Consider the following 23,445-nt stretch of genomic DNA (forward strand, 5'->3'; position numbering starts at 1 on the left):
CACACAAACAAAAACACATTATCTCAAAATCACAGATTTTCCTCATTTAAATGAGACATTCCTCATTTAAATCTTAGGATAACAAACAAACTCAGGAAGCAAAGACTTGCCTATACAGCACTGTTGAAGCTCAACTCTAACATTGACAGCATCTGAATGACCTTTTTTTTGGGAGCATAAAATATGTGCCAGGGCTTTCCTCTCTTTCCTCCTTATTTTTCAAGCTGCAACATGTGGCCGGATTATTAAATGTCTCTTGAACTTTTTCCTGCCTGTGTCCCTCCCTCTCTCCCTCTCATTCTGTCCCCTCTGGACAGCATGGCCTGCTGAGGTGACAAAGATGATGAGCAACTGGCTGTTTGACTCTATCTGATTACAGGAGATGTGTGTAAGGTAGACAGGGAGGCTTAAACCCGTGTCTGTGTTTATGTGTGTGGCAGCGGGTCAGGATTGGTGTGAAAAAGCTGTGACAGGCTGACAAAGCACTTAACCACATCCTGTTCCTGCAGGTTAACAAGTTATGAAATGTTTTGATGAAGAGAGACGTGCCAGTCTCCCATGCTGGGGGCTGTGGTGTGTGTTGTTTGTCTCTGTCTTTTTTCATCTCTCTTATATATATATATATATATATATATATATAAAATATTGCTTATTTTGCATCATCTCTATCTCTTTTGTCTTTTCTCTCAGTCCAAAGTTTGTGTGAGGCAGAGCATGAGCCAAATAACATCCAATCAGGAAGTTAGCTTATAGACTTTTTTTAGAGATTTATTAGGGGCATGGACAGTGTGTTTTTAGGGCTTATCATCATACAGAACAGCTGGATTTTTACTTACAGGCTGTTATCTAATCGTGAAATTGCGGAATATGTAAAACTACAAAACGCATCTAATCTGATATCCATATTCTCTTGGTTAGTGACTTCTGAGCTTTTAGCCAGGCTAGTGGCGTGGCTCTAGGGATGGCAAAGTCAGTCATTCCGCCACTTTGGTCCAGACGAAAATATCTAACAACTTTTGTAATTATAGTTTGTACAGACATTCATGAAACCCAGAGGATTAAGTAAAATGACTTCGGTGATCCCATGACTTTTCCTCTAGTGTCATCAGGTCAATATATTGTATTTCTCCAGTAATTTAGTTTATGACCAAATAGTGCTAAATAGCAAATGTTAGCATGCTAACATTATGAACTAAGATCGTGACAATAGTTAAACATTGAGAGAACACTGAGAACGTCAGCATGTTAGTTAACGCTGCCATTGTGAGCATGTTAGCAGGCTGTAGTAAACTCTTATTATTATACTGAACAAAATTATAAGAGCAACACTTCTTTTCTCTCTGTACACAAAAGGCCTATTTCTCTCAAATATTGTTCACAAATCTGTCAAAATCCGTGTTAGTGAGCACTTCTCCTTTGCCGAGATAATCGATCCACCTCACAGGTGTAAGAATATTTGAGAGAAATAGGCCTTTTGTGTACATAGAGAAAGTCTTAGATCTTTGAGTTCAGCTCATGATGAATGGGGGCAAAAACAAAAGTGTTGTGTTTATAATTTTGTTCAGTGTATATGCCTATTACAGTAATGTAAGTCCCATTATGATTGTGGTTTACAGTTATGTAACTCTGGGTACCAGAATGCCATTGGATACACCTGGTAAAGGTTCACGGTTGAGTGTACTTTTATTTTGGGAGCAAAGTCAGGGTGGCCTATGCTACTTTCACATGTGCAGCTGTTAAGGACAATGTAGTTTTAAAAACAACAAACAGAGCAATGCCATGCTTGCGTGTTTGGTGTGAAAGGCTAGTAACTCACTCTCTTGTCATCACTGTCACAGCTAAGAGGCAGGAGGAACATTGATCACTTTAACCTGATTATGTCTGTAATTCATTTCTTCTGATTGTTTCTTGCTGGATCACAGGTGTGTGTGTGTGTATATGTATATTAGAGAGAGAGAGAGAAAGGGGAAATGATTGTTGATTAATGAATCCTCTCTGTTTTTTCTTCTCAGGACACAGATTAACTTCACCGTGGCCATTGATTTCACAGCTTCCAATGGTGAGCCTCCCAGTAAACACACACACACTTTAAATGTGCACACACATTCAGAGTTCCACATAAAGACACACAAAGTGCGCTGAATGCCTGGGGAGCGTTTATTCAAATATATGCAGATGGGGAATCAAGTGTTTCCTAATAGCCCTCTCCATCACACCTGGCAGCTAAAGCCAAGCGCAGTTACATGCTATGATGGCCCTGATTAAGCACTGTGTTATCCATCTACCCTCGAGCTCGGTCCTAGCAGGACAGGCGGCGGCAGCAATAGAGACAAATCCGATGTGTTGATGTCTGAGGTTGAGGTGTACTTAATCTCAATTGAGAATAAGGGCTAGTAGAGATCTGCAGTTTGTTAAAACGCAGCTTTAATAGCAATATTAAAAGCCCTGTACAGGAAGATTAAAAAACATTTCACTTAATTAGCAGCCAAGTTAGTTCCATCAGTGACGTAACGCATGGTTTTGTTGTCCGACAAAATCACTAGCAGAACCACTAGAGAACTGTTGTTGTTCAGTGGTTCAATATAGCAGCCAGCGATTCGACAAAACAAGTAGTATTAAACAAATATCATTTAGAGGTTCAAGTGTGAAAATGATGCCCATAAAGGACCATTAAGCCCACACAGCCTCTGACAATTCATGTTATTGACAACACAGATGGGTATTTAATTACATGGCTGGGTTTTTGTTTTGTGGGTTAAAAGGAAATCTACAAAAACCTCATTCTTAATTGAGCCTAATTGGACATGTCATGCAAATTTTGACTCAGCAGTTTCCTAAAGATAGCAATGTTTTACCAAAAAAACTCACTACCATTTCCAATACCATTAAAGAATAGGCATACGTTTGTGTCACATTTTGATCCAAGGAGAAACAAAACTGTGAAATGAAATCAGAACCTGTGCATGTGTCCTAGGGCTGTGCAATTAATTCCATTATAACCTCAATTATGAATTTGAATTCCAACAATTATAAAAACAATGAAATTGAAATAAAAGGATTATTGTGCCACATGCCGTTTCACAGTGGCACTCGTTTTGTCTAGTGTTATAAATCCAGTGCACCTCTTTCCTTAAGCCCAAACTCACTCTCAGCAGGCCATGGCAAGTTTTGTTTCCCCCCCCCCACCCCCCCACCTAATACGCCCCCGCAAAGCAGTGAACCTTGTGAAACCTCTTGCGTTCTCAGATGCTGTTTAAAGTTAATATTGGAATACTATTTCTTATTTCATGGGCAATTTATGATTTTCGGGTAATGCAATACTTTTCAATTCCCTTTGTCACAAACAGGTAACCCAGCCCAGCCCACCTCACTCCACTACATGAGTCCCTACCAGCTGAATGCCTACGCAATGGCCCTGAAGGCAGTAGGAGAAATCATCCAGGACTACGACAGCGATAAGATGTTTCCCGCTTTGGGATTTGGGGCGAAGCTGCCACCTGACGGACGGGTCTCCCACGAATTTGCCTTGGTATGAGCAGGAGGGCGACCAAGATAGAAGCAGTGGTAGTAAAACGTGGAGTAGTTCCATGCATTGGGTTTTTATAATCTCCCATCTGATCTCCAAGGGATGATGTGTGGCACAAGCTCAAACTGAAATCAAAACCAGCTGAATTGTTTTAATTCAACCTCATATAATTCATGAAAAGTCGTCGCAGATAGCTCTTTTATTTCACATATTCTTCACAGTTTTGTACCCAAATTCACTAGCAAGGACCACACCATCAACAGATGTTTTTAAGCGATTTATTGATGAAACAAGATTGTGTGCAAGGCTTGGACTGGCTGTACAGCTTTTGTTACTGCGCTGTGGGTAAGCGCTGATGGGAAATCCACTGTAGCACCTGAGCACAACGGACCCCCTCAAAACCAATCCCACCCCTCTGGTGGTATATTTGTCTTATTCCACTCGCTAACTGACAAAATAAAAAATGTGACTTTACATCCATAAAGATTAAAATCCCATAGCTGAATAAAACAAGTTGAGGTTCATTCTTTAGGGATTGGTAACCTAATACATGCACTGAGGAAGATGGCTAAGATTTTTTGCAAGGCTGAGCATACACATTAGATTTACAGTTTGGCTTTGACTTTTTGATACTGTTAATTAAAGTGTATGCCCAGCTGAATTTTCTATGCTTGGGGGACTAAATATGTGACATTTTAATTTGTATTTGTTTCTTTTATTTTAACTTTTGGCTCTGTTTTCAAGAGAAAACACTAGAGAAAGGCAAAGAGAAATGATGGTTCTCAATCCTCTTTTACTCTCTTTTCCTTAATGTAGAATGGGAACCCTCAGAACCCATACTGTACAGGTATTGATGGTGTGATGGAAGCCTACTACCAGAGTCTGAAGTCAGTTGAGCTCTACGGACCCACCAACTTCTCCCCTGTCATCAACCATGTGGCCAGGTAACACGTATATGAAAATTGTTTCATTTTATCATTTTTTCCTACTTCCCTCATTTACATCCTCTGGTTTTCTGTGTTTACTTTTCCACCGTCTTGTTTTTTTATTTCTCATTAATTATTATACCACACGCACAGTGTTTTACTCTCGTATTTGCCATCACTGCTTGTATAATGAACTTCAAATCATTTGAGTACATGTGAAAGAACATAGAGTACATTTCTCTCCGCGATTGACACTCAGTATGGAGTTCTCAGTTTTTATGTAATAAGCTCTGTGCGGCAGGCGTTGCCAGGTAGCTAACAAGAGTTCAAGGGAGAGAAAATAACTAGGGACACAAACTGAGAAAATATCCGACAGCTGATTGCATGTTTGTATGTGTGTCTGTGTAGACAAGAACATAATTTATGCTGCTGCAGGAAAGCCACACAGACACGTGATCTAGAGAAACATCTGAAATTAAAAAAGACATTAAGAAACCGTTCATGCAAATATGTGATTAAAAAGATGTACTCAAATGAAGCCTCTCATCTGGTTACATCACATATTTAGAAGGTAGTTTACTGAAATCTTAATTGTGTAGTTACACATAAAGAGGCAAAGGCAATCTGAAGGGAAATGGTGGTACAAGCAGTAAAACAGACTAGGGCTGAGCGATACGGCCAAAAATGTTATCACAATAAAAACATTTCATATCATTTGATATCGATAATGTCAAATCGTTATTTCTTTCAAGTTTAAAGGCTGATTTTTCTCCTGAGTGAAAAGTGAAGAAACCAGATGGTTAATTATTTGTGTTTCTTTTGTATTTCTTTATGTTCAGAAGTTGACAACCACTGACGCCAAACAGTGGATCACTTAACAAATCTGGGGTAGAACATTCAAAACTATTATGATAAAATCTTTTTTAAAAAAATATGATAAGTAAATCTTTTTTTCAGTCCCATTTCCTCAACAAAATTAAAAGCTAATTTGTCCAAGATTCAAATGAATTAAATCAAATATTTATTGATGATATATTGAACATTTATTATATTGATACTGAGGAACATTATATTGCGATAATTATCATTATTGTTTTATTGCCCAGCCCTAATACAGACGCAGCGGCTTGCTTTTTATTTCGCCTGTAATGTCACCTGAATACCTTTTACTCCCTCTTCCCATCAGACTCCCTTTATGAACTTCCCTCTTTGCTTTTGTCCGCTCCTCTCTAACATCTTGTTTTTTATTACACAAACGTATCACTAATATATTTTACTGTAATTACATCGAAATCTTGATATTCTCTCTTTTTAAAGAGCAGTAAAACACTTCGGGAAATACTTGCTTTCTTGCAGAGAGTTAGATGATACCACTGTCACTGTCATGTCTTTACACGAGTACGGCGCTGAAGATGGGGAGGCAGTTAGCTTAGCTTTGTTTTGCAGAGGAGGCACTTGCCAAAGTTCGAAAATACACCTACTATCACACTGACTGCTAAATGGGTAGCAGGAAATCTAGGGTTTGGGCCAAAATGATGACAACACAGGCAGATCAGGTTAGCCCCTGGTAAGGGTTACCCCCTTAGCAGTCAGTGTACAGCAAGACTAAACATAATAGTGAGGACAAAATAATGAGACACAGGACACTCAATCAGGGAGGAGCATCACGCAAGGGGGAAGTGAAGTGAACCTTAATGAGATGAGAGAAAAATACTGAAGTAAAACAGGAAACACACAAAAAGGGAAAGTAAAAGTTTGCAAAGACACAAGAGGAAGCATTTAACAAAATAAAACAGGAAATAATAAAGCCACAACCATGATGCCTAGTAGCACCTCTAAAGCTCACTAATTTACATGTTGTATCTTGTTTGTTTAATCTAAACGCAAACAGAACTTTAGAGGTGCTAGTGGCATAAAGACTGGAAACGGGGATACAGCTGGCCTGACTCCAAATTAACAATGTCTGCCTTCCAGCACCTCCAAAACTAATTAACTAACATGTATCTCGTTTGTTTAAACCATACAAAAAACTGATGTGTAAAGTGTTTTACAGGGGGTAATTTGTTATGTGTTGCACTTGAGGGGTTGGAAGGATTAACCAAACAAGATATAATAATTAGTGATTTTGGGGTATTTTATTACTGGGTGGATCTTCTCATCTAACTCTTGGCAAGAACTACTATTCCTAGTCTTCCATTTTCTCCCACTGTTCTATTCCCACTGTTCTCTCTTCTTTTTTTGTTTTGTTTGTGTCACCCTTTCCTACTGCATTCTCTAAGTCTGCCCTGCAGTTTTGTTCGTGCCGCCCTGTACCATCTGTTACTGAAGCACTCTTCCTGGTCAAGGCAGAACAACAAGACAGAACGCAAAACACAAACAATCTAATATAAAGTAGCAAAAAAAATGTTTTAATCCAAACACGCAATCCCTGCAAGTATAAAATATATGAGATATATTTACTGTAAACCCCTACCCTCTCTCAGCCAGACTACATCTCATTAACTTTGTTTTTGCTGTTTGCTTTTAACTTCAAGAATTGGTTCAGCCCAGCAGCAGACTAGTCAGCACATATTCTACAAACTCATCCTCCTACACCTCGTTAAAAACTTTTAAAACTAGTTGGAGATAAATGTATCTTTCTGCCGCTGTATTGCCTATTTGCCAACTTCAAGCCTGTTTACAGGATTTTACCAAGTACGGGCTGTTGTCCTCACCCTGTTTTTTTCCCTCATCCCTCATGTGAAATCCCAGCACCTCCACCTCCTCTCCGCTGTTTGTCGACCGCCATCGTACTTCCATAACAACCCCGCTTTTTCTCCAATATGTCTTGCTTCACTCCCACATACAGCTTAGTAGTTATTCACTTCTCCTCCCCTGCTCTTCAACGCTCCATCGTTCTCATTCTGCTATGTTGTGATCATCTACAGTGAGAGACATTTAAATATCAGTTATTTCCGGTGGGGCGGAGGCAGACGTACACATAGATCCAACCTCATGGTGCAGTAAGGTGAAGCTTAGCAGAAGCCGAAGCGACTGAAATAATCTTAGTGTGTAAATAAAAGTGACAGTCGGTTCACGACTGACATGGGAGTGAAAAATCACACTGAACTTTGCAGGAGAGATTGAAAGTCATATTGAGCTAAGGATGTCATTTTCAAAGGATGTGTAATGCCTTATTTGCACTCAACTATTGTCTCGTGCTATATTTTTTATCTGGGAAAAAGCTGGGTACCGTATGATGAAGATGATTTTGTGTGTTTTTGTGTGTAGGTATGCAGCTTCAGTGAAGGATGGCTCCCAGTACTTTGTGCTCCTCATCATCACAGATGGCGTTATCTCAGACATGGCCCAGACCAAGGAGTCTATTGTCAACGTAAGGATATCTACTGTAGCTGTTAGCCTGACCCCTAAAAAACAAAAGATGAAACTAGACAGCTCACGAAAACCTGAGTCATTCTGTTCATTCAAAGCCTCTACAGTACTTATGCGGTGGTGTGTGTAGTATTTCATAATGCATAGTGGCTTGAACTTAGAGCAAAAATCTGTCTTTGCATGATAACTGGATAATATTTCCTAATTAGGCCTTGTTAGGCTGGTCAATGCCTGTATTGACAATGGAATTACTGCATGGTAAGGCACATATTGATTGCCTTACAAACACACAATGTAAACCTACCAAGTCCACGCAGTGTAAAAGTCTCAGAGTGTGCATAAACATAAGGGTTGTTTTTTTTTGTATTGACACATATTTTGCTCATCTCTACATATCCATCGTTGCTTGCAATGCCAACAGAAATATAATGTGACTGGAGGGCATTTACTACTGTAATTCATCCTCCATCCTTCCTCTCCATCACTGTCAAGCCGTAGCATGCTCCAGAGGGAAGCCAGAGTGCGATGCAGAATGCAAACAAAATGAATGGCAGCCATTTTTGTGAAGGCAGTGATCCATCTCAGGCCTTTGAAAGCAGAGACAGAGAGGAGAGGATGGGTTAAGGAGAAAAGGTTGCTGAAACAGGAAAAGGCTGCAACAGGGTAGGGGGAGGTGGCAGAGATGAGAGAGTGGGGGAAAAAAAGAGAGCAAAGGGCGGCAGAGATGTAAAAAAAAAAAGACCTTTACCGAGGGGAGCAAAAATGAAAATTTTTTGTTTTGAAAATATCATCTATTGCTCTGTTGCCTGAGGTTTTTTTTTACATTATACAAATACACTGAACACACACACGTCATTTGAAATCTGTCTCCGAGCTCGGGCCGCATTGCTGATTCTCTCGTCTCTAATATTATTCACGCAGGGCTTCAGGAGGTGCTGTGGAAAACACACATATCAAACATTCACACACATACTTACACATAATGTATGCACTTATACATGTTTGCAATCCACCATGACCCTTGATGCTTTGTTTACCAATGATGAAGATCAAGGCTGTGTATGTTCACCTGTAGCTTATCCTTATCCTGCTAACAACCAACATCGGTGGACACGTGGTTTCAAATGTATCCAGTATTCATTGTTCCTCTCGTCTCCTGCAGGCCTCCTGTCTGCCAATGTCAATCATCATCGTGGGGGTGGGACCAGCAGAATTTGATGGTAAGTCAACAAGAACTTTTGTTAGTAATATTTATGTAGAAGAAACTTCTGCTTATGCTCTATAGAATGTATAGTAGTTGTATGTCTTTTGCAGGCTTTTACTGGCCACTCTGTAGGTGTTTTAATAGAATGTAACAACAGTAAGAAAAAAAATGCACATGTGTGTTTTTTCTTTTTTAAATTCTCCTCAGCCATGGTTGAGTTGGACGGTGATGAAGTCAGAATCTCATCCAGAGGAAGATATGCTGAGAGGGACATTGTTCAGGTACACACTCTTTCTCTCGCACCGTTCCCCACTGCTATATTACATATGAGCTCTGCAACTTGACCACCTAGATCCTTTCATCCTAATGACGAAGGTGACTAGGTATTTTAAATGTGATGTTGATTTTGAGAACCACCAGCAGTTGAAATCATGGCCAAATTAACCAACTAGAAGGCACCGGGGCAAATATTAGTTGAGGGGACCCTATTAACCCTGTGATCCTCCCTTTCTCTGTTTAATGTTCACAATTTTGCTCCATGGTAATTTAACTAAACACATTAATTTAGACATATGGAATACTTAGAAGCACGAAACTGAGGTAACAAATGTCTTAAAAACTAGATCAATAAAAGGTCTCTTATAATGTCAAGTAGCACTTACTGGTGCATATTCCCAAACACAATAACAATCAAATCAGTTGACACACAATAAGCCTGGAGCTTTTGGGGCCCCTGGAGTTCTAGAGCCCCAGGGCAGTTGCCCCACTACACCAGGTCATAAGACTGCTGCCAGTCATCATTCGTTCACTTAATTATGCAAAAGTATCAAAACTCATTCAGTGACACGTTGGAAAATGTTGGACATTTCAAAATCAAACCTTTGCAGAAGGATTTCGATGTTGATGTATTTTAAAAACGCATGTCCTATCCAGGTCGCACATGCACACAGCTCCCCAGAATCTGAGTCTCTCTCATAAAAGTGGATGAACAGAGACCCTCAGCTCTAACTTTGCCCTAATGTACGGCTTTAAAAGCCCACAGGGCAGCTCGGGGCCCGCAGTCAGTCAAACAGAAGGGAACTTGGAAGCACACTATGGACAGAAGTAAAAGCATGTGAGTTTTTCACCAAGCTGCTACAACTTAGCCATATCAGAGGGCACCTTTTTACTTTGCCTCTTTGGCAGTTCTTCCTTTCCTTCCATTTTCCCATGTGGAGTTTGAGATATGAAGAAGTTCCCTACTGAGTGGAAAACAACAATTGTGTTGAAAATGCACAAAACAATGCTATTGGAAAGTAGATTGGCAGCCCAAAATCCAAAAAGTTAATAGGCATTACTTCAGCCTGTATTCATATTTAATTGTAGTTTGTTTTGCTGTAATGATCAGCCCACAACGACAAGTTTTCATACTTATGTCACTGCCTGGCATCAAGACAAAAAACAGAAATGCAAACATTCAGAGTGAGAAGTTTGTTTGTTTTTTTCCTCCTCCATGACCTTTTATACTCCCGCAGTCATGTCTTTTTCCCTCACACCCTGCCTCAGCCCACGTGGGCGAAGGAAGCACGCTCGTTAGTTGGCTTTTTAACAAGCTGAAGTACACACACACATACACACACGGAGGCATTCTAAAGGAGAAAAGACCTTGAGATGGTGTAAAACTAAGTTTCAGCACTGGAACATTACACCAGTTCTGCCTACAGGCTCTCATTATCAGCTAGCTAATAACCCTGACTGACATGGTGAGGTTTACTTTTCCCAGCGAGGGTTTCCAATACAGATTGGCCTCTCGTATGATCTTATGATTGTAGGTGACAGCAGTTCGTTAAGCAAATGGTATGGGGACAGCTTCATATCTGTCCTCATTTAGTTCAGCAGTATCATCCATGTAAGGGGCATTCAACCTGTGAAGATCCGTGACAAGTAACTGTCATCGACATACAGTGTGCCAGCATTTATCTCATCACAACGAGCAAATTCGGATTGTGAAGGCGGCAGCAGTCTTGAGATGTAGGTAATGAGTCACAGCAGGGGGGTCGGCGATGGTTAAAGAAGTCAACAACAAAAACAACAACAACATGTGTTTGTAAGTCTGGATTTGAATGTGACTTCTGTTTTGAGGTGAAGGGGCACTCTAACAATGTGTGGTAGCTGCTTCTTTAATGAAACTTTGTTGAGCCCCAAGACATTATAGTGCATTCATTCAGGTCCCAAAAAGGAAAGCTTATTGTAAATATACACAAACTTTACAAATAAAGTAGTGATTTAAAGAATAATTCCCTCTATTCAAGGTACAATGTTGTTTATTGGTCATTATACAGCACAAGGCTGCATAACGAAATGAAATTTGTAATTCCTTCGTGCTACAACATATAATTAGGTGGAGGCCTATATTAAAATATGGTAACATATAAAATAAAATAATACAATACAGTTATTTATATAAATATACACACCCTGAACATTTCACTGTGCATTGTTTGAATTTGCATCTGAGGTGAATGTAAACAGCAGCAACCAGATGACAATATGATCATCTTCCCAATAAAGAGTCTGACATTTGGCAAACAGAGTCCATCTTAACTGCATTTGTGCACCAAGCATCATCGATGTGAAACACGGAGTCCACCTCCTCTTGTCGGGGTCTTGCGCTGACAGCTCGGAACATGGACCACCTCCCGAGTACTTGATCCGGGATGTTGATGGGTCTGGTCTCTGTAACGATGTGGGCACAACAGTCTCTGAATTCCGTTGCTTAGTCAACATGAGTCTCATTTTGTCAAGACCGGATCTTTAGGAGCTGAATTTAGTCCAAGCTGGGCCAGCATGGCTCCTCTCCTGGCTCTCTTTCCTCTCCTCTGGTCAATCACCGCACCCTGGTCCTTTTGTTTGGGACGGGTGGATCGTGGTCTGCTGCTCTTTAATCCAAAAACTCCGTCTTCATCTTCCAGTGACTGTATTTATGTCAGAGGTAACGCATGTTTTGGCCGGAAAAAAACAGATAAGAAACGAAAGTGTAGCGAAGTTTGAAGGAGATTCCAGCTGCTGCTTCTAAAAGTGCTGCCATAGCAAGCTTTTCATTTCTTAATTGAACCTTCGCTAAGCCACCCCCCGAATACACAATTGGCAAATCACAACGCAGTATAGGACTCGCTAACTGAGGTCCGTCAGTTTCATGGCCATGCTCCGATACTTTAATGCAAAAGGAGTCGTTTTCTAGCTTTGTTTGCTGTATTTTTCCAAGCTATGGTCAAACGCTGTTCCTGGGGGACTTATAATAATGACAATACCCAGAGAGGTTAAAAGGAGAAGTACGATTTATTCCCTTTCCAAAATGTAAAACAAATCCAGAAAAATTAAGGCTGTAGATTGTTATATAGTAGTAATGTTAGTTAGCTAACGCTAGCTAAATTACTACTGAATGTAACGTTATAAAACCCTACTGTTTTAATGATTGTAATAGTAACTATAGACCTACCCAGCCGTACAGGCACAGTTTTGATTCTTAATATTGATGTACTCTTTCTCAATAGTGAGGTAATGTGGTAGTTCACTTATACTCTGTGATCGGTAGGGCTTTAGCTTCTGTCTTTATTTTTTTCACGTCAGTTTGACAGCCTGAATAAACCTTCAAATGCACAATGTATTTGCAAAACTGTCTGCTTCTTTCTGAGATTGCTTTTTGCAAAACTTTTTGTACAATATTTGTCCGGGGAGTGCAGTGATAAACAGATAAACAGTGGCTATGATAAAAATCCGACAGGTCTAACAGTTTGTCGGACTTAGCAACAGTAACTAAGGGGGGGGGGCGTGGCTTAGCGTAGGGTCAATTCTCTTCTTTTTCTTTCTTATTAAAACTTATTTTCATAGTTTTGATAACAGGAATAAATAATTATAGATAATCCTTTCAATTATGATAACATTTCAAACTCATCTAGTTAATTTCTGAGACCTGGGAACATGATGTCCAGTAGCTACTGACAGGGCAATAAACACAAGCTGGCAGGCAAACAGGTTGAAAAGAAGTAAACAGTTTAGCCAGATTATCTAAAACACTTAACTGGCAGTAAAAGCTAAAGTAAACATACCCAAAATTACCTCCCAATGCACAGGATCACTGTGTGTGCACACTTATAGGAAGTCATAGTTGAACTAGGAAGTCAGCCTGTAAACTGTGATGATTAACAAGTTTAGATAATCTTTTTTTCTCAATTGGATATTGGCCAGAAGTGACCAAAACACGTTAAATAAATCCATTATGAATCAGTTATGTTAGAGCTAGAGCTAACGAGTTCTTGGTATGTAGCTGCTGGCCCTGTGTCTGTCTCCTCTCTCTGTCTTAAAAAACCTCAAGCTGCACAATTTCACACCGGCAGCTCCAACCGGCATCAGCGAACTTTAATTTCTAATAGTCTCAGTAAAAACGTGACATTGCCAATTTACACTTTCTTTTTGTCCACATTTTCCGCTTATCTCATTGACTTTGGGGATCAGGTTCTTCACCAAGTGTTGTTTAAGAGAAAGTTTTGACATTCAACCCTTTCCTGTCCACCAGACAACCAGATGCCAGAGTTTCATTTCAGAAAATAAGGCGAATCTGCAGGGCTTTAATTAGAGTAGACCTTCTTCTCTGTAGCAGCGCCAATTTGTGATCTATGCTGGAAAGATGATAGGATTTTTATAAAGATTCATAAGAGCTCCCTCCTCTTAAAATAGTGAACAAAGCAATTGAAAAACAAAGAGGATGAAATGTGTTATATGATTTGAAATCATCATTACCCCTGACATTTTTTGCTTCCACACATTTCACCCTCTGCTCTTAACCTTCTTTCTCACCTCTGTTCTTCCACCTGCTTTTTTTCTTCAATCTTCATCTCTGTGACTTTTTTCCTCTCCACTGTCCACTCATCTTTTAATTGCGAAGCCGTACCCCCTTTAGTTACAGTTGGAGCTTTCCATTCTCGTACAGTATAAATGCAGTTTACAGTGACCATGGCATAACCATGGCAGGTTTATCCCTCAAAATCAAAATCAAAATCTTAGTATTTTTCAAACAATGGGTCCTGGTTGTCAGACAGAGGTAGACAAAAGGCTGGTTATCATTTCTGTCCAGCAACTGACAAATTTGCGGCTAAAATAACAACTGTCTCTAGTCGACTGTATCTGCTGTGTAGCTAGCTAGTTAATTAAGGACTATATACATGATGAGTTGATAATCTAATAACAATCGATTCTAGTTAGCCAGGCATGCTAATGTTTGCAGCTTATGTTAGAGCAGATAAACACACTGTTAATCCATTCCTTACACTTATATCACCTCTCTCACTACAGCCCTGTGCACAAGGCTTCAATATGTGAAAAAGCTTGGAAGGACAGCCATGCCTATTTACTTCTTCTTTTGAAAAAAGTGCCTTTAATCAATTTCTTCCCCTCTCTTTCCTCTCAGTTTGTCCCATTCAGGGACTACATAGACCGGACGGGGAACCACATACTTAGCATGGCCCGGCTCGCCAAAGACGTCTTGGCCGAGATCCCCGACCAGTTCCTCTCCTACATGAGAACCCGCGGGATCAAGCCGTCGCCAGCCCCGCCTCCCTACACGCCGCCAGGGCAGCCCATCCAAACCCAGATATGAGGAGCCAGGAGGAGGAAGGTTTCTGAGTCAGGGGTTAGCTGAACTTCACGTACAAAATACTTCCATTTCCCTAAAGCTGCTCTCCATGCCTTGTTCTTGTGTTCAGGGAGCTGCATGTCAGACCAGGAGAGTGTTGCTTTTGCGGACAGGAAAAGCCAATGAGAGTCTGTTTACTTCCACTGTCAAGCATTCCTGTTACTGTCTGGAACCTGGACAGGCTTTAGAGAGAATTTGGAGAGTCTGAATTCAAGCTGGGAAATAAAGAAGAAAGGAAAGAAAGAGGAAATGAAGGACACCTCTTTGGAAATATTGTAAAGAGAATGTCTCCAGACAAACTTAAGGAATCACTTGATCTTAAATGAACTTTTTCTGTAAATAACTGGACATATGGAATTTCTTCTTTCTCTGTCTCTTTCTCTCTATCTCTTTCCAACTCACTCATTGTTTACAGTAAACGGTAACAAGGATTTTTACTGTTGATACTTTTTATATACACAAAGTTTCAATATGAAGCTTGTAATATTCTCTCTCTCTCTTTCTCTCTCTCTCTTTCTCTCTCTCCCTCACTCTCACGTGTGTGTCAGGTAGCAGCAGTGCAGGTCCTGGTAGCCCTTCTGTACCGTACCGTGCTGTACCGTACTGTATTCTAGTGTCCGTATTAACCTTTTGCATGAGTGTAGCCTCAGTCAAGTGCATGCATATAGTGGCCCTGCACTACCTCTTCTACCCATCCGTTTGTCTGCCTGTCTGTGGGGGGTGAGTGTCTGTCTGCCTGTATCTCCATTTGTCCCTTCACCCTGTCTGTCTGTCTGTCTGCCTGCACTGCTGTCAGGCCTGAGAAATCTGTCTCCCTGTTACAGCTTTTCTTTCAGTCTCTCTCTCTCACTTTCTTTTCTTTAATGCCTCTGTCACTTTACTAGCTGTGTTTCCATCCAACTTTTCTTTTGCAGGTTAAAATAGACGAGTTGAACAGAAAATGCATAATTTGGCTTTGTTCATCAGAAGACGAATGTGATGAATAGCAAAGGAATTTCCTTTGGTTCACTTGACACATTCGGCTTTAAATGGTTCATATTCACTGCATACCGCTTCCAAATTAATATTTGAAATTTTAAAGATCTGTTCCACCATTTTTCTACTTTTCATCTGCGCCATCATCAGGTCAAAATGTAAAACATTTCCAATACTTTGGTTTTTGACCAAATATCTTCATAACATTCCCATCAGCCTCAGCTGTACTTTGTGTTTAGTGCTAATTAGCAAATGTTAGCATGCTAATGCACTAAACTAAGAGGTTGAACATTATACCTGGCAAACATCATAATGTTAGCATTTTTATTATGCATGCTAGCATGTCAGCATGCTGACAATAGACGCAGCTGTTCAACCTGACAGAGCAACATGGCTGTAGACTCTCAAAGAAATATGGCCAACTTTAGCAAACATTTAAGAACAAATGTATTCCTTTTTGACATTTCAAATGCTTGTTTGTTTGCTTAACCCAAGAAGATGAAAACTCAAATTGTGCAATTTCTGTTCTCCAGCCTTTTATATTTTTACGTAGCATTTCATTGACTTCTGAATGAAAGCATAGCTACTCTCTCTCTCTCTCTCTCTCTCTCTCTCTCTCTCTCTCTCTCTCGCTTACTCTGTTCTCTTCCAAACTGCCTTGGCAATAGGAATGCCCACGTGCCCAGGGGTTTCGTCTCATTGTGTCGTCTAACACCACGTCCCTATCCCATGTTCAAAACGACAGCAGCTGCTCTCAAACTAAATACTGTTTGAGCATAAAGAGCCCAGTGGTCAAAAATGCAGAGAAAAACACACTTTCCCTATGTTGGCTTTTTGTTCCATTTTAATTTTTTGGTGTGTAATTTTTATTGCACCTTTAGCTTTGAAATAGCTTTTTATATGTTTGTTTAACAGTGTATATTTATCTGTGCCAATCATATGTAAAAGGATGATTTGTACAATTCCTGTCAGTCACTGACGACATCCAACAAGTCTCTGATTTATTACCGAATGATCGTCTCTAGGTGACGTCTAATGAAGAATGAGAGTTGTGTTTTTGTCATGAATGTGGAAGGATTGTTCAGTGTTGTAATGAAAGTTTGTTTCAATGATGAGTGAAAATGTGAATGAGATTATATTAAATTACATGTTTAAAAAGTCTTACAAAGAGTTAGAATGCAGGGACATTTTAACATTTATTGGATAGTGAGTGAGTCACATTGCAGAAATGTAAAAGGATATTTAAGCATTGCAGTGATCTTAAAACTTACAAATGTGATTATTTGTAACTGACTTTTTTTGTACACAATTTGTTTTGAATATTCGACATTGCTGCCTTTTCTAGTTGCTTGAGATTCCCAAGTTCATCTTTCTTTTCTCATAATCCTCTCCTGTATTGCCACTGTAGCAGAGTGCAGATATGGTACAAGTGTGTGTGTGTGTGTGTGTGTGTGTGTGTGTAAGCCAGTGCAGTCACATTACCGCAGCCACCCAGTGCGTTTAAAGCATAGCTGGACACATCACCAGAACTGCAGGTCAAAATAACAAGCTCATTGCTGCCTCAGCAGAGCTACTGTAAACTCACATCAGAGATGAGTTTATTAGTTTAGTTTTAGTTTTTGTTGATTGGAAAGGCAGGGAAGGGAGTTTTGGGGGATGTGAGAATACCTGCTACAAGTCAGCTAAGTGTCTGATGTTAGTCTTTAGTGACAATTTAGCACGAGTCCCTTCTTGTAGAGAGATATTTCTGTATTCAAAGATAAAAGCAAGCTTTTTTCAGCAGCCACTGTCAACACAGATGACAACTACGAGAAGACGTTTAAGAGGTGGTATTATGCTTTTTGGCTTTTTCCCACTCCTTTATTGTTATATTTGTGCATGTACTAGGTTTGCAAAGTGAAAAAGCCCAAAGTCCACCCCAAAGGGAGTTCTTATCTCCCACAGAAAACAATGCTTGTTTGTAGTCCAGCCACTTCCCTTCTTCCCTTTCATAGTCCGACACGCCCTCAAAAACACCAGTGGAATAACATGCAGCACACACCTCTCCTCTCCCTTCCAAACACTAGCTACCCTCCAGGCACTCAATAGAAAAGTTGTAACTGTGATGTAGAGACAGAGCTCAGTTAAAACTTTATGGATGAAAGATACTTTTGTTACAGATTAATAACTCACCACTCTGAAACTCTTGCTCCAGTCTATGTTGCCAAGCTGGTCGGCAACATGTACTGCTGAACCGAAGCTGTGTCTACCGTCTTCTCACTGAGCATAAATGAGCATAATACCACCTCTTAAAGGAAAACTATTGTTTATTATTTTTGTCGCCCTGGCTATTGGTTTTATCAGTTATGATAACACTGCACCCATCAAAGTAATTGTGAAATTACTATAAATTCTAGTTGAACACACGTACTAGACTAAACTAGAAAAGCGTCAAATAGACTCAGTATTAGTTAGACAGCAATATAAGTTTGTGAAGCTGTTGTCGCAGAACCTGGAGAGTATTAAATAGAGAAAGGATGCATTTTTATTGCTTATGAATTCACTTTTTTTATTTGTAAGAGGTGTCATTTCTTCTTTCAAAACTTACATCATCTCGCTTTAAATATTTAAACATGACCCAACAGAAATAATGTGACTTAGGGACCGAGGTAAAAATAAATGTACTCACCTTTTTGACGACTTCCACGTTGCTCCGAGCCATTTTTTAACTTGATAATTGGCTGGCCAGATTCAAACCCAGGATGCTGTGGTTATGTGGTGTATATACTATACAAACAGCCTACAGGATGCCCCTGTCATGCCGCTAACTACCTCCTGCTTCAAGTCATGTGTTCCTCAGAGAATCCTTTCAGGGAAGGAAAATGCATCTCTTACTTCATGCTCATTTCATCTAAATGACCAGGCTTGTCGACACAGGATGGAAGGAAAGAAAGGCCGTAACAACTCTTATTACGGCAACTTAAAACTGTGAAATCTTTGCAAAATGCTTAATGTAATGTAATTGTAATTACATCATCGCTGAATCTATAGCTTTTAAATATGTTATTGTGAAAACAACATATCTGAATTAATTTGGTTTGAAATACCTTCTTTGAAATATTTCCTAGGTTACCTAAGTTGTGCAATATGTGCAAAATGTGTCTTTTTTTTAGGGTTAGCAAATTCAGTCATTTGGTGTCCATATAACAACTCAATCAGGACAGACTTCATTCTGACTGATAAGAAGATACTTTATTGCCTTGTGTACAATAACATATGTGAATGTCAATAGGCAATTAGACCCCAGTGTGACATCATCATATTTTAAAGAGGGTGTTGAAGCAGTGAGTAGTATCGGATACCCCCCTGATGGAGTCTAGACACTGGATGGGATGAGGAGTGGACTTGACCTAGGCCTGGTTATGATAAACTTGAGGTGAATGGGTCAGAGGAGGGTTGTAGCGATTTTGCATTGAAATGACAGCTGACAGCAAGCAGAACAGATTTAAGGTTTGACAATGTGATTGGCAACATGTGGTTGCTTTAACTGAAAGCTTAAATGCCGACAGTCGGAGAGAGCAGAGAGGGAAAATGAGTGTGGTATAAAGATAGTCTTCCTGATTACATTTATGCTGAGCTTCCTTATTCAAGTTACTCAAAACTAATTGGTCATTGCTGATCTAAATGTTGCTGAAATTGGACTAGTGAAATTTAGACACCGGATTTCAAGCCAAAATTTTTAATGCTTGGGTTACCAAGGATAAGCAGTCGAGTCTGAATTGAGTCAATCAAACCTCCATCCTATCAGTCACATGATCCAAAGAAGAGAGGTTCGGTTGAGTGACTTCAAACCTTGAAACTTGAATTTTTTTAATCTAGATTTGTGCACCTGGAAAAAAGGTTTTTGAAATTGCATAAAAAATCTTCAAAGAGGTGAATTTAAACTACAATAATTCAGAGAGATGGGTTTCAGATTAATATATTTCAATGATACGAATTCAGTGGTATTAAATGTTCAACATTTCTGCAGTTTCATTTGCTAATAAAATGTTTTATTATCTTGGCCTTGCATTGCTTCCATAGTCACACCCATTATGGCCGTAGTCATCAGTGCCAGTTATTTTGTGTTTGTCTGCTTTGGGTGCATAGATATTATTATAACTTTTCAACCTTTTAATATGTTCCACCCTTTTTCCATCATAGTGCAACTTACAGCTCACTAACATTGCCAAGCCCTACAAAAGTGTGTATAGTGTGTTTGTGTGTGTGTGTGTGTGTGTGTGTGTGCATGCATGTGTTTGATATAAATATACTTTGTGTGTGTGTGTGTGCGTGTGTGTGCGTGTGCGTGCCCGTGTGGCACCTTTATAAGAGTGTTTTAATAGACCATGTGAGGTGTTAAGACACATAAGATCTTTGTTTACTAAAGCTATCCAAATAATATATTGTATGCTTGTCATATCTTCTTTACAACGTGCACTATGTTTGCATGTACAGTTTTACAAAGGATGCACCAGTTCCTTTTGTTAAAAACTGAGTGTTTTGAGATATAAAAATCTATATTAAAATTAACTGTACAAAATGGCCTTAAATCTTTCACAGATTTTCTTGGAATTGTGCGATGCCTTCTTCAGAAACATGAATTGTTTAAAGGAATTAATTGTTATCTATTTTGTGTCAGTGTTTATATTGCTTTCTGGTGAGTTTTCTTTGCACAAGTTCAATTATGAGAAAAAAATATCTTGTACTTTTTTGAAATTGTGATTAATCAGAGAAAGCATGGCTGAAGTACTGATTGTCTGATAATACATATAATAGATGACTATTTCTGTATCGAACTATGGATTTTTAAATAAATATTCATATTAAACATAAAAGTTGCTGGAGCTCAGTTGGAGTTTTTTCCCTTAAATTTTCTCTTCTCTACACATTTTTTCCCTTTCCTTAGTGTTTGTGTTTTCTCTTTCTGTCATTCCTCTCCTCTTCCTCTGAATCTATCATCTGCCTGCTGAGATGCCAACTACTTCCTAAAATCTCAAATTAAAAAATATTTATTCCTCAGTATTTATTTCGGAGAGTAATTGGCACGTTTAAAGAGCCAATTACTGACTTAAAGGCTGTCAATGCCCTGTCAGATGAAAATACCCAAATTTGTACTGCTTATCTGCCGGGGGTTGATAGGGTTCTTCATCAACACTCAATAGCTCAGCAAGTACTTTGACAGGTGCTGAGATCCCTGATTTTCAAAAGTCACGATCCAGCTTGTTTTTGTCAGCATTTTAAGATAATCTCAGTCTCACTGCTGCCATTCAGAGTGAATGGAAGTGACAGGAGGGCTTCAGAGTTTTGCTGCAGTATAGTGAATGTCTTCCTACTGCTACTATGAGAGAGGTTAACAAAGTTCATTAAAACTTTGAAGGAATTGGTTAACATTTTGGGAAATACACATATTTATTTTCTCCAAATGTCAAATGAGAGGATCGATTTCACTCATGTCTGTGCATTAGAAGCTGGAGCTTGGCAGTGATTGGCTTAGCTTTGATTGCATTAAAAGCAGGGAGAAAGCTAGCTTTGCTAAACAAAATATACATACCTCTAAAGCTCACAAACTGTTAAATCAACCTTTTTGCAAGCTGTTCTCCATGCTAATCACCTCCCACCGCTAGCTTAATGCTAAACGCGCAGACTTTAGAGTGGTATCGTTCTTCTCATATAACTCTCTGCAAGATAACTAAAGTAAGAGTAATTCCCACAATGTTAAACAAATTGTTTTAAATGCTGTGCATGCAAATCTGTAATACACCTTTATTCAGTGTTTTCAGCCAAGTACATTATAAACATAAGTAGGTTCATGAGACCGTGTTACAATCAACCAATTTTTTCAATGCAAAAAGCCTCCACATATTTCCTTGATTGTCCTCCAAAGAAAGCCAACTGCACCATTATATTCAAATAAAAGAATATGGGAAGGAATAATGACCCTTTGGTTGAATGGTCACAACCTGTGGGCATTGACATTGGGAACCAATAATCTTGTGGGTTGGTTGGTGCATGAGTAGAATTAATTAGGGACTTGTTCTTATGTTTATGTTGCTGCTTTGATACATTTTGCTAAAAACGTTCGAACCATCAGCTCACATAAAATTACTTATAAATGCCCTGTCTATTGCTGTAACTTTATTGGCTTGTTGCTACTCACTGTCATAGCAAGACACCACAGGCAACCTGCGTTCACCAACCTGTAACTCTCTGGTAACAACCCTTCCTGTGAAGCTTCTTGTCTGCTTCAGGCTCACTTTATAATGACTACAATCACTTTCACTCTCTAATCACCATTATATATGTCAACGTGAGCTGCTGTAACATCATTAGTATGCAAATCGCAATTAGCGATATTCCTTCAAACTCCATCTCACTGTGCATCTGTTTCTGGCTTGATGATCAGTCACACGCTCTGTTGACACGTAGTCACCACCAGGCCTGTCACTTTAGTTAACAGTATGTCCTATAGAGGAAGATGTGGAGTCGATGACATAAGGATTAATTGCCAATTGTCTCCATGATGAGCAACACGGAGGCTGCGTGTCATGGTTTTGGGTTCTGTTATTTACTGTTCTATTTTGAAGACATTCTCCTCATGTATCTTGTGTTGGCCAAAAACAATGAAAAAAAGTGGAGTGGAATTTTCCAGATTGTCATAGTGCAGACTTTAACAAGACACTGACATTTCAGAATGGATGGCTTTTGTCTTGCATAGAAAAAAAAGTAAGAAACCCAGAGTAAATACATCAACATTTTGTTGATAATAAAGATGGCTGACAGTGACATGGAAGTATGCACACAGTGTCCTGCTGTCCACAGAGGGCCCAATCAATCACCATCAGCCCTCTTCTGTGTATTAGATTCATGTCAGGTGTTGGCCCATCCATTTCTCCCTTCATAAATGCACTCATACATTTGTAGAGCAGACAAAATTGGCTGATGAATTTGCCTTATTACAGATGAACATTTGCATATATTTGCAAAACAAATTCACTCAGTTGGTGTCACATTTGGCCTGCTAAAAATCAAGCCTGAAATTGTGGATTGGCAGCGTGAAGTGAAGTGAAATTGAAGTATAATGACATTTGTACACCTCCATATGAAATGAGGGACCATATCTGCAAAAATGAAATCACTGTTTTTTATTTATTTACAGGGATCAATTATGTGAGGCTTCTCATGTCAGGCAGAGAGGGCCGTGTAGAGCCCTAGGTGGCAATACTGTGTGCTTTCTTTCTGTCTTGATGTAAATCTATGTAGCTATCAATGTTAAAAATATTTCAGAAAGACCAGGAAACACAATATTCATTAATTCCATCGTTGTCAAAGGCTTGAGATCACTTTAGTGTCTTCTGGAGAAAAAACAATGTATTCGCTTTGCACATGGAAAACTGTTCAACCAAATATGAAGGAGGTCCTTGACCTCTGTGACAAAGCAGACAGTACCAGCATATTCAATATGACTGAACCAGATAAAGGTTTTAAAATGTAATATTCAATCATAGCAGGAGGAGTACCACTGTATGTGTCTATTCATTGGTTAAAAAAAACACTTTCTTTTCCTGTTTTGGTGAATAGGTATACAAAATATTCAGGGATAAAATGAAGAAGAATGGATTCCAGCGATCTGTTGAGCAGTGTGAAAAAATGGGGTTAACAGTACATCAAAGTACTGTTGTATGTATTAGGAGGGGTTTGTTGTCTTTTTATCTCCCAACTGTACGACCAATAATTGATGCCATTTCCACCA

General features: G+C 39.3%; 1 protein-coding gene across 3 annotated transcripts in view; it reads left to right on the forward strand.

Moving 5' to 3' along the window:
* The window catches only part of LOC123984700 (copine-8), a 95,044-nt gene extending 77,276 nt beyond the window's left edge, over positions 1-17,768 (forward strand). For all 3 annotated transcript variants that reach the window (XM_046071748.1, XM_046071750.1, XM_046071749.1), the window contains 7 exons: positions 2,013-2,059; positions 3,348-3,529; positions 4,343-4,470; positions 7,723-7,825; positions 8,987-9,044; positions 9,236-9,309; positions 14,475-17,768. In XM_046071748.1, coding sequence (XP_045927704.1) covers positions 2,013-2,059; positions 3,348-3,529; positions 4,343-4,470; positions 7,723-7,825; positions 8,987-9,044; positions 9,236-9,309; positions 14,475-14,663 — 781 coding nt within the window. In that variant the 3' untranslated portion in view covers positions 14,664-17,768. The remainder of the gene's footprint in view (positions 1-2,012; positions 2,060-3,347; positions 3,530-4,342; positions 4,471-7,722; positions 7,826-8,986; positions 9,045-9,235; positions 9,310-14,474) is intronic.
* Positions 17,769-23,445: the final 5,677 nt, after the last annotated feature.

Source organism: Micropterus dolomieu, linkage group LG16 (genome assembly GCF_021292245.1).
Source record: "Micropterus dolomieu isolate WLL.071019.BEF.003 ecotype Adirondacks linkage group LG16, ASM2129224v1, whole genome shotgun sequence".
In the NCBI taxonomy this organism is placed as follows: Eukaryota; Metazoa; Chordata; class Actinopteri; order Centrarchiformes; family Centrarchidae; genus Micropterus; species Micropterus dolomieu.